The 16,361-nt window shown below is 48.4% G+C and overlaps 1 protein-coding gene across 6 annotated transcripts in view; it reads right to left on the reverse strand.

Annotated features, from left to right (window-relative positions):
* The window catches only part of TCF3 (transcription factor 3), a 399,616-nt gene that overhangs the window by 118,365 nt on the left and 264,890 nt on the right, over nt 1-16,361 (reverse strand). For 5 of the 6 annotated variants that reach the window (XM_063915799.1, XM_063915809.1, XM_063915789.1 and 2 more), the window contains exons 15-16: nt 11,365-11,438; nt 11,047-11,217 (exon numbers count right to left, since the gene is read on the reverse strand). In XM_063915799.1, the coding sequence (XP_063771869.1) occupies nt 11,047-11,217; nt 11,365-11,438 (245 nt within the window). The remainder of the gene's footprint in view (nt 1-11,046; nt 11,218-11,364; nt 11,439-16,361) is intronic. The other variant, XM_063915820.1, reaches the window with a different exon arrangement.

Here is a 16,361-nt window from a genome sequence, read left to right on the forward strand (position 1 = left end):
GAAGGCTGGCATCCGTGGTCACCAGGACCCAGTCCTGTATGCCGAATCTGCGGCCCATTAGAAGATGAGCACTCTGCAGCCACCACAACAGCGACACCCTGGCCCTTAGAGACAGGGTTATCCGCTGATGCATCTGAAGATGCGACCCGGACCACTTGTCCAACAGATCCCACTGGAAAATCCTTGCATGGGACCTGGCGAATGGAATTTCTTCGTAAGAAGCTACCATCCTTCCCAGGGCTCGCGTGCATTGATGCACCGACACCTGTATACGTATTAGGAGGTCTCTGTCTAGAGACGACAACTCCTTGGACTTCTCCTCCGGGAGAAACCCTTTTTATCCTGTTCTGTGTCCAGAACCATACCCAGGAACAGTAGACGCGTCGTAGGAACCAGCTGCGACTTTGGAATATTCAGAATCCAGCCGTGCTGTTGTAGCACTTCCCGAGATAGTGCTACTCCGCCGAACAACTGCTCCCTGGACCTCGCCTTTATAAGGAGATCGTCCAAGTACGGGATAATTATTTCGGCCATTACCTTGGTAAATACCTCGGTGCCGGGGACAGACCAACAGCAACGTCTGGAATTGGTAATGACAATCCTGTACCACAATTTTGAGGTACTCCTGGTGAAGAGGGTAAATAGGGACATGCAGGTAAGCATCCTTGATGTCCAGTGATACCATGAAATTCTCCAGGCTTGCAATAATCGCCCTGAGCGATTCCATTTTGAATTTGAACCTTCGTATATAAGTGTTCAAGGCTTTCAATTTTAGAATGGGTCTCACCGAACAGTCTGGTTTCGGTACCACAACATTTTGGAATAGTAACCCCGGCCTTGTTGAAGGAGGGGTACCTTGATTTCACCTGCTGGAAGTACAGCTTGTGAATTGCCGCCAGTACTACCTTTCTCCGAGGGCAGCAGGCAAGGCTGATGTGAGGTAACGGCGAGGGGGAGTCGCCTCGAACTCCAGCCTGTATCCCTGTGATACTATTTGCAGAACCTAGGGATCCACCTGTGGGCAAGCCCACTGGTCCCTGAAGTTCCCGAGACGCGCCCCTACCGCACCTGTCTCCACCTGTGGAGCCCCAGCGTCATGCGGTGGACTCAGAGGAAGCGGGGGAAGATTTTTGACCCTGGGAACTGGCTGCTGGTGCAGCTTTTTCCTTCTTCCCTTGTCTCTGTGCAGAAAGGAAGCGCCTTTGACCCGCTTGCTTTTCTGAAGCAGAAAGGACTGTACCTGAAAATAGTGATTTTTTTAGGCTGTGAGGAAACCTGAGGTAAAAAATTTTCTTCCCAGCTGTTGCTGTGGATACGAGGTCCCAGAGACCATCCCCAAACAATTCCTCACCCTTATAAGGCAGAATCTCCATATGCCTTTTATAGGCAGCATCACCTGTCCACTGCCGGGTTTCTAATACCCTCCTGGCAGAATGGACATTGGATTAATTCTGGATGCCAGCCGGCAAATATCCCTCTGTGCATCCTTTATATCTAAGACGACGTCTTTAATATGCTCTATGTTAGCAAACTATTATCCCTGTCTTAGAGTATTAATATTATCTGACTGGGTATCAGACCACGCTGCAGCAGCACTATTTATGCTGAGGCAATTGCAGGTCTCAGTATATAACCTGAGTGTGTATATACAGACTTCAGGATAGCCTCCTGCTTTTTATCAGCAGGCTCCTTCAAGGTGGCCGTATCCTAAGACGGCAGTGCCACCTTTTTTGACAAACGTGTGAGCGCCTTATCCACCCTAAGGGATATCTCCCAACGTGACCTATCCTCTGGCGGGAAAGGGTACGCCATCAGTAACTTTTTAGAAATTACCAGTTTCTTATCGGGGGAACCCACGCTACTTTACACACTTCATTCATTCATCTGATGGGGGAACAAAACACTGGCTGCTTTTTCTCCCCAAAAATAAAACCCCTTTTATGTGGTACTTGGGTTCATGTCAGAAATGCGTAACACATTTTTCATTGCCGAGATCATGTAACGGATGTTCCTAGTGGATTGTGTATATGTCTCAACCTCGTCGACACTGGAGTCAGACTCCGTGTCGACATCTGTGTCTGCCATCTGAGGTAACGGGCGCTTTTTTGAGCCCCTGATGGCCTTTGAGACGCCTGGGCAGGCGCGGGCTGAGAAGCCGGCTGTCCCACAGCGGTTTTACGTCATCCAGCTTTCTATGTAAGGAGTTGACATTGTCGGTTAATACCTTCCACCTATCCATCCACTCTGGTGTCGGCCCCACAGGGGGCGACATCCCATTTATCGGCCTCTGCTCCACCTCCACGTAACCTTCCTCATCCCAACATGTCGACACAGCCATACCGACACACAGCACACACACACAGGGAATGCTCTGACTGAGGACAGGACCCCACAAAGTCCTTTGGGGAGACAGAGAGAGAGTATGCCAGCACACACCAGAGCGCTATATAATGCAGGGATTAACACTATAACTGAGTGATTTTTCCCCCAATAGCTGCTTGTATAAACAATATTGCGCCTAAATTTAGTGCCCCCCCTCTCTTTTTAACCCTTTGAGCCTGAAAACTACAGGGGAGAGCCTGGGGAGCTGTCTTCCAGCTGCACTGTGAAGAGAAAATGGCGCCAGTGTGCTGAGGGAGATAGCTCCGCCCCTTTTTCGCGGACTTTTCTCCCGCTTTTTTATGAATTCTGGCAGGGGTATTTATCACATATATAGCCTCTGGGGCTATATATTGTGATGATTTTGCCAGGCAAGGTGTTTATATTGCTGCTCAGGGGCCCCCCCCCCAGCGCCCTGCACCCACCAGTGACCGGAGTGTGAGGTGTGCATGAGGAGCAATGGCGCACAGCTGCAGTGCTGTGCGCTACCTTGGTGAAGACTGAAGTCTTCTGCCGCCGATTTTCCGGAACACTTCTTGCTTCTGGCTCTGTAAGGGGGCCGGCGGCGCGGCTCCGGGACCGAACATCAATGGCCGGTTCCATGCGGTCGATCCCTCTGGAGCTAATGGTGTCCAGTAGCCTAAGAAGCCCAAGCTACCACCAGTTAGGTAGGCTCGCTTCTTCTCCCCTTAGTCCCTCGCTGCAGTGAGTCTGTTGCCAGCAGATCTCACTGTAAAATAAAAAACCTAAAATATACTTTCTTTCTAGGAGCTCAGGAGAGACCCTAGTGTGCATCCAGCTCAGCCGGGCACAAGAATCTAACTAACTGAGGTCTGGAGGAGGGTCTTAGTGGGAGGAGCCAGTGCACACCAGGTAGTCCTAAAGCTTTCTTTAGTTGTGCCCAGTCTCCTGCGGAGCCGCTAATCCCCATGGTCCTTACGGAGTCCCAGCATCCACTTAGGACGTCAGAGAAACAAATGATAGTCCCAGTAAGCGCAAACCAGTTGGGATTGCATGGCGCTGCAGAATGCTGTGGTAGCCATGCTGGTTAAGTGTGCCTTAAGTTTTGAATAAATCACCAACAGTGTCACCAGCAAAGCACCATCACACCTCCATGCTTCACAGTGGGAACCACACATGCAGAAACCATCCGCTCACCTTCTCTGCATCTCACAAAGACACGGCGGTTGGAACCAAAAATCTCAAATTTGGACTCATTAGACCAAAGTACAGATTTCCACTGGTCTAATGTCCATTCCTTGTGTCTCTTTGCCCAAACAGTTCTCCTCCTCTTGTTGTTCATCCTCAGTAGTGGCTTCTTCGCAGCAATTTGACCATGAAGGCCTGATTCACGCAGTCTTCTCTGAACAGTTGATGTTGAGACATGTCTGCTACTTGAACGCTGTGAAGAATTTATGTGGGCTCTAATCTGAGGTGCTGTTAAGTAGCGGTTTCTGAGGCTGGTAACTAATAAATTTATCCTCTGCAGCAGAGGTTACTCTTGGTCTTCCTTTTCTGGGGCGGTTCTCATGAGAGCCAGTTTCATCATAGCGTTTGATGGTTTTTGCAACTGCACTTGAGGATACATTCAAAGTTCTTGAAATTTTCCGTATCAGCTGACCTTCATGTCTTAAAGTAATGATGGACTGTCATTTCTCTTTGCCGAGTCGAGTGGTTCGTGCTATAATATGGATTACAACAGTAGTCAAATAGGGGTGTCCACTGTGTACTAACCCTACCTCTGCACAACACAACTGATGTCTCAAACACATTAAGGCGGCAAGTAATTCCACAGATTGACTCTTGACAAGGCACACCTGTTAATTCAAAACCATTCCAGGAGACTACCTCATGAAGCTGATTGAGAGAATGCCAAGAGTGTGCACAGCTGTCATCAAAGCAAAAGGGGGCTACTTTGAGGAATCTAAAATATAAAACATATATTGATTTATTTAACACTTTTTTGTTTACAACATAATTCCATATGGGTTCTTTCATAGTTTTGTCGTCTTCGGTATTAATCTACAATGTAGAAAATAATTAATAAATAAAAACCATTGAATGAGAAGGTGTGTCCAAACGTTTGACTGGTGCTGTGTGTGTGGTACGTACGTACGTACGTACGTACGTACGTACGTACGTACATACATACATACCATACATACCATACATACATAAACAGAAAGCCCAGTACTCACCATAGCAAGCTCACTTATCCTCAACACATCAATAAATTAAATGATGGGGGTTTGGTTAGTGAATTGGCCAATGCACAGAAGCCTGCAAACCGATCGCCAAGGTACCCCACCTTCATGCAGGTCCTACACTATCACAGAGTCTTAAAACCTGGCAACTGTTTCACACATAATATAACTGCAAATATGCCTACTTGGTTTAATGTGCCCCTGCCAAATACCTTATGGCTTTTAAAAAGGTACACTAGTCACCTGACACTAGCTGCTAAATTACTAAGGAACAGCTGACACAGGTTAAGGATAATAGAGAAAGCATATGTGTTATATTATGTGTGAAACAGTTGCCAGGTTTTAAGACTCTGTGATAGTGTAGGACCTGCATGAAGGTGGGGTACCTTGGCGATCAGTTTGCAGGCTTCTGTGCATTGGCCAATTTACTAACTAAACACCCATCATTTTATTTATTGATGTGTTGAGGATAAGTGAGCTTGCTATGGTGAGTGCTGGATTTTCTGTTTGTATGTATTTTAGGGATATGGTCATGGGCTACATGCACCCCACCTTATGAGTGGTAAGTGCATTTGTGTACCCAGCTTCTGGGGTGGCGGGTGGCGAGTGCCGAGGCTATGCGCACTCCACTTCTGGGGCGGCGAATGCTGTGTGTGTGTGTGTGTGTGTGTGTGTGTGTGTATGTATATATATATATATATATATATATATACACACATATACATACATACATATACATACATACACACACACAAATAATAAGATTTTACTCACCGGTAAATCTATTTCTCGTAGTCCGTAGTGGATGCTGGGAACTCCGTAAGGACCATGCGGAATAGCGGCTCCGCAGGAGACTGGGCACAACTAAAGAAAGCTTTAGGTCACCTGGTGTGCACTGGCTCCTCCCACTATGACCCTCCTCCAAGCCTCAGTTAGGACACTGTGCCCGGACGAGCTGACATAATAAGGAAGGATTTTGAATCCGGGGTAAGACTCATACCAGCCACACCAATCACACCGTATAACTCGTGATACTATACCCAGTTAACAGTATGAATATAACTGAGCCTCTCAACAGATGGCTCAACAATAACCCTTTAGTTAGGCAATAACTATATACAAGTATTGCAGACAATCCGCACTTGGGATGGGCGCCCAGCATCCACTACGGACTACGAGAAATAGATTTACCGGTGAGTAAAATCTTATTTTCTCTGACGTCCTAGTGGATGCTGGGAACTCCGTAAGGACCATGGGGATTATACCAAAGCTCCCAAACGGGCGGGAGAGTGCGGATGACTCTACAGCACCGAATGAGAGAACTCCAGGTCCTCCTCAGCCAGGGTATCAATTTTGTAGAATTTAGCAAACGTGTTTGCCCCTGACCAAGTTGCAGCTCGGCAAAGTTGGAAAGCCGAGACCCCTCGGGCAGCTGCCCAAGATGAGCCCACCTTCCTTGTGGAATGGGCTTTTACAGATTTTGGCTGCGGTAGTCCAGCCGCAGAATGCGCCAGCTGAATTGTGCTACAAATCCAGCGAGCAATAGTCTGCTTAGAAGCAGGAGCACCCATTTTGTTGGGTGCATACAGGATAAACAGCGAGTCAGTTCTCCTGACTCTAGCCGTCCTGGAAACATAATTTTTCAAGGCCCTGACTACGTCCAGTAACTTGGAATCCTCCAAGTCCCTAGTAGCCGCAGGCACTACAATAGGTTGGTTCAAGTGAAAAGCTGATACCACTTTAGGGAGAAACTGGGGACGAGTCCTCAATTCTGCCCTATCCATATGGAAAATCAGATAAGGACTTTTATATGACAAAGCCGCCAATTCTGATACACGCCTGGCCGAAGCCAAGGCCAATAACATGACCACTTTCCGCGTGAGATATTTTAGATCCACTGTTTTTAGTGGCTCACACCAATGTGATTTTAAGAAACTCAACACCACGTTGAGAACCCAAGGTGCCACTGGAGGCACAACCGGGGGCTGAATATGCAGCACTCCTTTTACAATGTCTGAACTTCAGGTACTGAAGCTAGTTCTTTCTGGAAGAAAATCGACAGAGCCGAGATCTGTATCTTAATGGAGCCTAATTTTAGGCCCATAGACACTCCTGCTTGTAGGAAATGCAGAAATCGACCTAGTTGAAATTCCTCTGTTGGGGCCTTTTTTGGTCTCACACCAAGCAACATATTTCCGCCATATGCAGTGATAATGTTTTGCAGTTACATCTTTCCTGGCTTGAATCAGCGTAGGAATGACTTCCTCCGGAATGCCCTTTTCCTTTAGGATCCGGCGTTCAACCGCCATGCCGTCAAAACGTAGCCGCGGTAAGTCTTGGAACAGACAGGGCCCCTGCTGCCGCAGGTCCTGTCTGAGCGGCAGAGGCCATGGGTCCTCTGATATAATTTCTTGAAGTTCTGGGTACCAAGCTCTTCTTGGCCAATCCGGAACCACGAGTATCGTTCTTACTCCTCGCCTTCCTATTATTCTCAGTACCTTTTGTATGAGAGGCAGAGGGGGGAACACATAAACCGACTGGTACACCCACGGTGTTACCAGAGCGTCCACAGCTATCGCCTGAGGGTCCCTTGACCTGGCGCAATATCTTTTATAGCTTTTTGTTGAGGCGGGACGCCATCATGTCCACCTGTGGCCTTTCCCAATGGTGTACAATCCTTTGGAAGACTTCTGGATGAAATCCCCACTCTCCCGGGTGGAGGTCGTGTCTGCTGAGAAGATCTGCTTCCCAGTCGTCCACTCCGGGAATGAACACTGCTGACAGTGCTAACACAAGATTTTCCGCCCATCGGAGAATCCTTGTGGTTTCTGCCATCGCCATCCTGCTTCTTGTGCCGCCCCGTTGGTTTACATGGGCGACTGCCGTGATGTTGTCTGATTGGATCAGTACCGGCTGGTTTTGAAGCAGAGGCCTTGCCTGACTCAGGGCATTGTAAATGGCCCTCAGTTCCAGAATATTTGTGTGTAGGGAAGTCACCTGACTTGACCAAAGTCCCTGGAAGTTTCTTCCCTGTGTGACTGCCCCCCAGCCTCAAAGGCTGGCATCCATGGTCACTAGTCCTGTATGCCGAACCTGCGGCCCTCTTGAAGATGGGCACTCTGCAGCCACCACAGTAGAGATACCCTGGTCCTTGAAGACAGGGTTATCAGCCGATGCATCTGAAGATGTGATCCGGACCACTTGTCTAACAGGTCCCACTGAAAAGTTCTTGCATGGAACCTGCCGAATGGGATTGCTTCGTAGGAAGCTACCATTTTTCCCAGGACTCGCGTGCAATGATGCACCGATACCTGTTTTGGCTTCAGGAGGTCTCTGACTAGAGATGACAGCTCCTTGGCTTTCTCCTCCGGGAGAAACACTTATTTCTGTTCTGTGTCCAGAACCATCCCCAGGAACAGTAGACGTGTCGTAGGAACCAGCTGTGACTTTGGACTGTTTAGAATCCAACCGTGCTGTTGTAGCACTTTCCAAAATAGTGCTACCCCGACTAGCAACTGCTCCTTGGACCTTGCCCTTATAAGGAGATTGTCCAAGTACGGGATAATTAAAACTCCCTTTTTTCGAAGGAGTATCATCATTTCGGCCATTACCTTGGTAAACACCCTCGGTGCCATGTACAGTCCAAACGGCAGTGTCTGGACTTGGTAATGGTAATCCTGTACCACAAATCTGAGGTACTCCTGGCGAGGATGGTAAATGGGGACATGCAGGTAAGCATCCTTGATGTCCCGGGATCCCATGTAATCCCCCTCGTCCAGGCTTGCAATAACCGCCCTGAGCGATTCCATCTTGAACTTGAATTTTTTTATGTATGTGTTCAAGGATTTTAAATATAAAATGGGTCACACCGAACCATGCGGTTTCGGTACCCCAAACCGTGTGGAATAGTAACCCCGTCCTTGTTGAAGTAGGGGCACCTTGAGTATTACCTGCTGGGAATACAGCTTATTAATTGCCTCTAGCGCAGCCTCCCTGCCTGAGGGAGTTGTCGGCAAGGCATATTTGAGGAAACGGCGGGGGGGAGACATCTCGAATTCCAGCTTGTACCCCTGAAATACTACTTGAATGAAACAGGGATCCACCTGTGAGCGAGCCCACTGATCGCTGAAATTTTTGAGACGGCCCCCCACCGTACCTGGCTACACCTGTGGAGCCCCCGCGTCATGCTGTGGACTCAGAGGAAGCGAGAGAAGAATTTTGATTCTGGGAACAGGCTGACTGGTGCAGCTTTTTCCCTCTTCCCATGTTTCTGTACAGAAAGGAAGCGCCTTTGACCCGCTTGCTTTTCTGAAGCCGAAAGGACTGTACCTGATAATACAGTGCTTTCTTAGTCTGTGAGGAAACCTGAGGTAAAAATATTTCTTCCCAGCTGTTGCTGTGGATACGAGGTCCCAGAGACCATCCCCAAATAATTCCTCACCCTTATAAGGCAGAATCTCTATGCGCCTTTTAAAGTCAGCATCACCTGTCCAGTGACAGGTCTCTAATACCCTCCTGACAGAATGGACATTACATTCATTTTGGATGCCAGCCGGCAAAATATCCCTCTGTGCATCCCTCATATATAAGACGACGTCTTTAATATGTTCTCATGTTTGACAGGGTCACCGACCACGCTGCAGCAGCACGATCTGCAGGTCTCAGTCTAGTACCTGAGTGTGTAAATACAGACTTCAGGATAGCCTCCTGCTTTTTATCAACAGGTACCTTCAAAGTGGCCGTTCCTAAAACGGCAGTGCCACCTTTTTTGACAACCGTGTGAGCGCCTTATCCACCCTAGGGGATATCTCCCAGCGTAACTTATCCTCTGGCGGGAAAGGGTACGCCATCAGTAACTTTTTAGAAATTACCAGTTTCTTATCGGGGGGAACCCACGCTTTTCACACACTTCATTCATTCATCTGATGGGGGAACAAAACACTGCCTGCTTTTTCTCCCCAACATAAAAACCCATTTTTAGAGGGTTAATGTCAGAAATGTGTAACACATTTTTTTATTGCCGGGATCAAGTCACGGATGTTCCTAGTGGATTGTGTATGTGTCTCAATCTTGTCGACACTGGAGTCAGACTCCGTGTCGACATCTGTGTCTGCCATCTGAGTGAGCGGGCGTTTTTGAGCCCCTGATGGCCTTTGAGACGCCTGGGCAGGCGCGGACTGAGAAGCCGGCTGTCCCACAGCTGTTACGTCATCCACCCTTTTATGTAAGGAGTTGACACTGTCGGTTAATACCTTTCACCTAACCATCCACTCTGGTGTCGGCCCCACAGGGGGCGACATCACATTTATCGGCATCTGCTCCGTCACCATATAAGCCTCCTCATTAAACATGTCGACACAGCCGTACCGACACACCGCACACACACAGGGAATGCTCTGACTGAGGACAGGACCCCACAAAGCCCTTTGGGGAGACAGAGAGAGAGTATGCCAGCACACACCAGAGCGCTATATAATGTGGGGATTAACACTATAACTGAGTGAAATTTCCCCAATAGCTGCTTGTATATATAATATTGCGCCTAAATGTAGTGCCCCCCCCCCTCTCTTTTTAACCCTTTGAGCCTGAAAACTTCAGGGGAGAGCCTGGGGAGCTTTCTTCCAGCTGCACTGTGAAGAGAAAATGGCGCCAGTGTGTCTGAGGGAGATAGCTCCGCCCCTTTTTCGCGGACTTTTCTCCCGCTTTTTTCTGGATTCTGGCAGGGGTATTTACCACATATATAGCCTCTGGGGCTATATATTGTGGTATTTTTGCCAGCCAAGGTGTTTTTATTGCTGCTCAGGGCGCCCCCCCCCAAGCGCCCTGCACCCTCAGTGACCGGAGTGTAAAGTGTGTATGAGGAGCAATGGCGCACAGCTGCAGTGCTGTGCGCTACCTTGGTGAAGACTAATGTCTTCTGCCGCCGATTTTCCGGACCTCTTCTTGCTTCTGGCTCTGTAAGGGGGACGGCGGCGCGGCTCCGGGACCGAACACCAAGGCTGGGCCTGCGGTCGATCCCTCTGGAGCTAATGGTGTCCAGTAGCCTAAGAAGCCCAAGCTGGCTGCAAGCAGGCAGGTTCGCTTCTTCTCCCCTTAGTCCCTCGCTGCAGTGAGCCTGTTGCCAGCAGGTCTCACTGAAAATAAAAAAACCTAATTCTATACTTTCTTTCTAGAAGCTCAGGAGAGCCCCTAGTGTGCATCCAACCTCGGCCGGGCACAAAATCTAACTGAGGCTTGGAGGAGGGTCATAGTGGGAGGAGCCAGTGCACACCAGGTGACCTAAAGCTTTCTTTAGTTGTGCCCAGTCTCCTGCGGAGCCGCTATTCCCCATGGTCCTTACGGCGTTCCCAGCATCCACTAGGACGTCAGAGAAATGGTTTTATTGTTTTTGTATATAGATTGTCTTTTATGTACCATTTGTAGCAAATTATATTGTGTATTTAGTGTGCACACAAATTCTAACCATTGAGTGCCGATTTGCTAGGGAGAGAACCGCAGCAGGAAAGTTGGCTCCAAGCACCCCTGCAGCTGCCCCTAATAGTGTGTGGATATCTTCATGGCTCCCAGTCTGTCCCACAGCATGACTCCTTAACACATGTATGGCCTCATCTAGACGGTCTTCCATCTTGTTCTGCTGTAATGGCATAAAACAAAATAATGAAAAATAAAAAGGTTTGCACCAATCTCCTAGATCTAAAATACTTTCTTTGAGTAAAACTGACAACTGTTGCAAACAAATTGTGAGGAACGTAGAAATTAAAAGATTTTCCAAAACACTTACTAAGGTGTGTAGTGTCCCCTCATAACTGGGAGACAGCGCTCCTGGCCCAGTTGCTCTGGGCCACTGTCCTGTTCCTATCAAGAAAAAAAAAAAAAAGACAATTAGAATCCTGGAATCAATTTCAAAGATGGATACTTTGTGAATTGTATTTTCCTCTTTTATTCTGCCAGGGAGACCACTTTCTCCAAGATGTGTATATTTGATAGTAAACTGTACAAACATGTCTACTATTGGATTGCATCCCCAACCACCAACAGTATGTAGCCCCCACTACTTCTACTCTTCCTATTCATTTATCTGTCTTCGGGTGTGTACACACGGTGAGATCCTTGCTATGTCCTATTTTTACTTGCGATTTCCCTTGAACTCCCCGGAGGCCAGATAGGACAGATTTTGACTAACTTTTCTTGAGATATGGACTATGTGTGCTTCCGATTTTGGCTTATGTGAGATTTTGGCTTATGTGAGATGTCATTGACATGTGAGATGAACTAGATAGGACACCGATCTAGCAAGGATTGACTTGCCTGCACAGTCTATCTTTTCTTGCGATGCCGACCTGGCGGGACCGCGCATCGGGATCGCAAGGTGACTTTCACCTTGCGATCTGCACTAACTTTTCTTACGATTTTGACTATATAGTCAAAATCTTAAGAAAAAATCTCACCGTGTGTACACACCCTAAGTAAACATTTCATATAGAGAAATTTAGGCTATTTAATAAGAAAGAAGCTGCATAGAAATCAAACATTAAAAACCATTAACCACTTGAAGACACATGCTTTGCTGGCTACTTTCATAAGGCCCTAGATTTTTTTTATTTAAAGTTCTAGAGCAGTGTTATATAATAGATGCTAATAAATTGAAAGAAAAACACAAGAACAATATGGAAATATGATTATATCAGTGGTTCCCAAACAAACAAAGTCCTCAAGGCACCCTAATAGTCCTGATTTTAAGGATTACCCATGCTTGAATCACAGGCTTAATAAGTACCTCAGTCAATTTGATTAAGCATTTGTGCTCAAGCATGGATATACTTAAAACCTGGACTGTTTGGTTGCTTATATATATTGTATTATATTATTTCATTATATCTTTGCTTAGATTCAGCTTTTTTTTTTGTGTGCATTTATTAGGGGTTTTGGGAGCGCAGTAAACCCTTCTCTCTCTCTTTCTCTGTAATCCTAGGTCTGAAAGTACCTCTCTGCAGTCTCCATCTGCACGTCCCAACACTACAATAAATGCTCAACATTTCCAAAATGGAGCTCTTGTACCTCCTAGTGAAATTAATCCTCCTCTAGTCTCCCTCATATTTGAGATCACATGAGGGAGACTATTTTCCAAACAATCTGGCTTGGTGTCTATCAAAAGTCTGGAATTGGCTTCATTCCCCACATCAAGTAACTTGCACTGTCTGGTTACCTCCTCCTTTGAAACATGATGAGAATGCACCCCTTTCTTAGGATGTTAGGAAAAAACGAGATTTATGGTAAGAACTTACCGTTGTTAAATCTCTTTCTGTGAGGTACACTGGGCTCCACATGGAATAACATCGGGGGGTGAAGAGTAGGATCTTGATCCGAGGCACCAACAGGCTCAAAGCTTTAGACTGTTCCCAAGATGCACAGCGCCGCCTCCTCTATAACCCTGCCTCCATGCCAGTGAGCTCAGTTTTGTTAACCAGCCCAATGCAGTAGCAGGTACCAGAGACGACAACCGCTCGTAGCCAATTACACCACACACTCACCGCAGGAGAGGGTGTTAGCGGCTATGCCAACACCAACCCAAAAAAGCAAAGTGCGTCAGGGTGGGCGCCTTGTGGAGCCCAGTGTACCTCGCAGAAAGAGATTTAACAACAGTAAGTTCTTACCATAAATCTCGTTTTCTGCTGCGGGGTACACTGGGCTCCACCAGGAATAACATCGGGGATGTCCAAAAGCAGTTCCTTATGGGAGGGGACGCACTGTAGCGGGCACTAGAACCCGGCGTCCAAAGGAAGCATCCTGGGAAGCGGCAGTATCAAAGGCATAGAACCTAATAAACGTGTTCCTTGAGGACCATGTAGCCGCCTTGCACAACTGTTCAAGGGTCGCACCACGGTGGGCCGCCCATGAAGGTCCAACCGTCCGTTCAGAATGGGCTTTTATGGTAGCAGGAACCGGACGGCCAGCCTGTACATAAGCATGTGCAATCACCATTCTAATCTATCTGGCCAATGTCTGCTTAGAAGCAGGCCAGCCACGTTTGTGAAAACCAAACAACACAAAAAGAGAATCGGATTTCCAAATGGAGGAAGTTCTCTTCACATAGATACGGAGAGCCCGTACCACATCCAAAGACCGCTCTTTGGAAGACAACTCAGGAGAATTATAGGCCTGAACCACAATCTCCTGGTTAAGGTGGAAAGAAGACACCACCTTGGGTAAATAACCAGGGCGTATCCGAAGAACCGCCCGGTCACGGTGAAAAGTCAAATAGGGGGACTTATAGGATAAGGCACCCAAGTCCGAGACCCTTCTAGCTGAAGCAATAGCCAGCAAAAACAACACCTGAAGGGAAAGCCACTTAAGGTCAGCAGAGGTAAAAGGCTCAAACGGAGACTCCTGTAAAGCCTCCAAAACCACCGACAGATTCCAAGGGGCCACAGGTGGCACATAAGGAGGCTGAATCCTCAGCACACCCTGAGTGAAGGTATGGACATCAGGCAGGGTAGCGATCTTTCTCTGAAACCAAATCGACAAGGCCGAGATGTGAACCTTGAGGTAGGCCAGACGCAAGCCTAAATCAAGGCCTTGTTGTAGAAAAGCCAATAGTTTGGCCGTACTAAACTTGAAAACGTCATGATTGTGAGACGCACACCAAGTAAAGTAAGCATTCCAACCCTATGGTATATCCGAGCAGAAGCCGGCTTACGGGCCTTCAACATAGTTTGAACGACCGTCTCAGAAAAACGCTTGGCCCTCAAGACAGAAGCTTCAAGAGCCACGCCATCAAAGCCAGACGGGCCAAGTCCTGGTAAACACAAGGGCCCTGAACGAGGAGGTCTGGTCATTGTGGAAGTAGAAGGGAACGATCCAATGAGAGGCCCTGTAGGTCGGAGAACCAGTGCCGCACGGGCCACGCTGGAGCAACTAGAAGTAGGTTTCCTCCTTCTTGCTTGAACTTCCGTAGTACTCTGGGCAGTAGTGACACCGGAGGGAACACATACGGCAGCCAAAAGTTCCACGGGATTGACAGAGCATCCACGAACGCTGCTTGAGGATCCCTTGTCCTTGCTCCGAAGACCGGAACCTTGTGATTGTGTCGAGACGCCATCAGGTCCACATCTGGGAGGCCCCACTTGTCCACGAGAAGTTGAAACACCTCTGGATGAAGGTTCCATTCTCCGGCGTGCACGTCCTGACGACTGAGATAGTCCGCCTCCTAGTTCAGAACGCCCGGAATGAACACTGCGGATATGGCCGGCAGATGGCATTCTGCCCACTGAAGAATCCTTGATACTTCCCTCATTGCCATGCGGCTTCGAGTGCCGCCATGATGATTCATGTATGCCACCTTAGTGGCGTTGTCCGACTGTACTTGAACAGGTCTGTTCTGTATCAGATTCTGGGCCATTGTCTACGCATTGAACACTGCCCGCAGTTTCAGAATGTTTATCGGGAGTAGAGACTCCTCCTCGGTCCACCGAACCCTGGAGAAAGTGTTATTCCAACACCGCGCCCCAACCTTTCAGACTGGCATCCGTCGTCAGCAGGACCCAGTTGGATATCCAGAAGGGACGGCCCCTGCTCAATCGTTGGTCCTGAAGCCACCAGCTCAGTGACAGACTGACCTCCGGAGATAGGGAGATCATGTGAGATCTGATCCGGTGAGGCAGGCCGTCCCACTTGGACAGAATCAACTTCTGCAGAGGGAGAGAATGGAATTGAGCATAGTCCACCATGTCGAAAGCCGACATCATGAGACCTAGCACTTGCATCGCCGAATGGATCGACAATAGTGGACGGGATAGGAAGCATCGGATCTTGTCCTGAAGCTTCAGGACTTTCTCCTGAGACAGGAACAACCGCTGGTTGTGGGTGTCCAATAACGCTCCCAGGTGTACCATGCTCCGAGCCGGCACCAGGGAGGATTTCTTCCAGTTGATCAGCCATCTGTGGGCTTTCATGCACTGGATTGTCAAATCGAGATGACACAGGAGAAGTTCTGGGGAACTCGCCAGGATCAACAAATCATCTAGGTATGGTAGTATCCTGACCCCTTGACGACGTAGCATGGTCGTCATGACCACCATTACCTTGGTGAAGACTCGCGGAGCTGTAGTCGAACCAAAAGGTAACGCCCGAAATTGGTAATGAAGGTTGCCCACTGCAAACCGCAGGTACTGCTGATGAGATACCGCAATAGGAATATGTAGGTAGGCATCCTGCATGTCTAGGGAGACCATATAGTCTCCAGGCTCCATGGCCAGAACAATAGAGCGCAGCGTTTCCATACGGAACTTGGAAAGTCGCACATGCTTGTTCAAGGACTTCAGATTAAGAATGGCCTGCAAGGACCCGTTCGGTTTCGGGACTAGAAACAGCGGTGAATAGAAACCCTCGCCCCTCTGAGTCAGAGGCACCTGTACCACCACTCCTGTGGACAGGAGGGAACGTACCACCGAGTGCAACGCGTTTGCCGGATCCAGAGGCACATCTGTCAGGCAAAATCGATGAGGGGGGCGATTCTTGATAGGTATGGCGTAACCTCGAGCAACGACTTCCCTCACCCAGGTATCCGAAGTGGTCTTCAACCATTCCTGGGTAAACCCTAGAAGTCGGCACCCACCCTGGGATCCCCCAGAGGGAGGCCCGCCCCGTCATGTGGCCGGCTTATCAGTTTTTGAAGCTGGCTGGCGCACGGCCCAAGCACGCTTCGGTCTGGGCTTGGCAGGCCTGGAAGTACGGGCTTGCTTCGGAATCGCCCGACCTTTTGCTTTACCTGGAGTACGA

This window comes from Pseudophryne corroboree, chromosome 1, assembly GCF_028390025.1.
Source record: "Pseudophryne corroboree isolate aPseCor3 chromosome 1, aPseCor3.hap2, whole genome shotgun sequence".
Taxonomy (NCBI): domain Eukaryota; kingdom Metazoa; phylum Chordata; class Amphibia; order Anura; family Myobatrachidae; genus Pseudophryne; species Pseudophryne corroboree.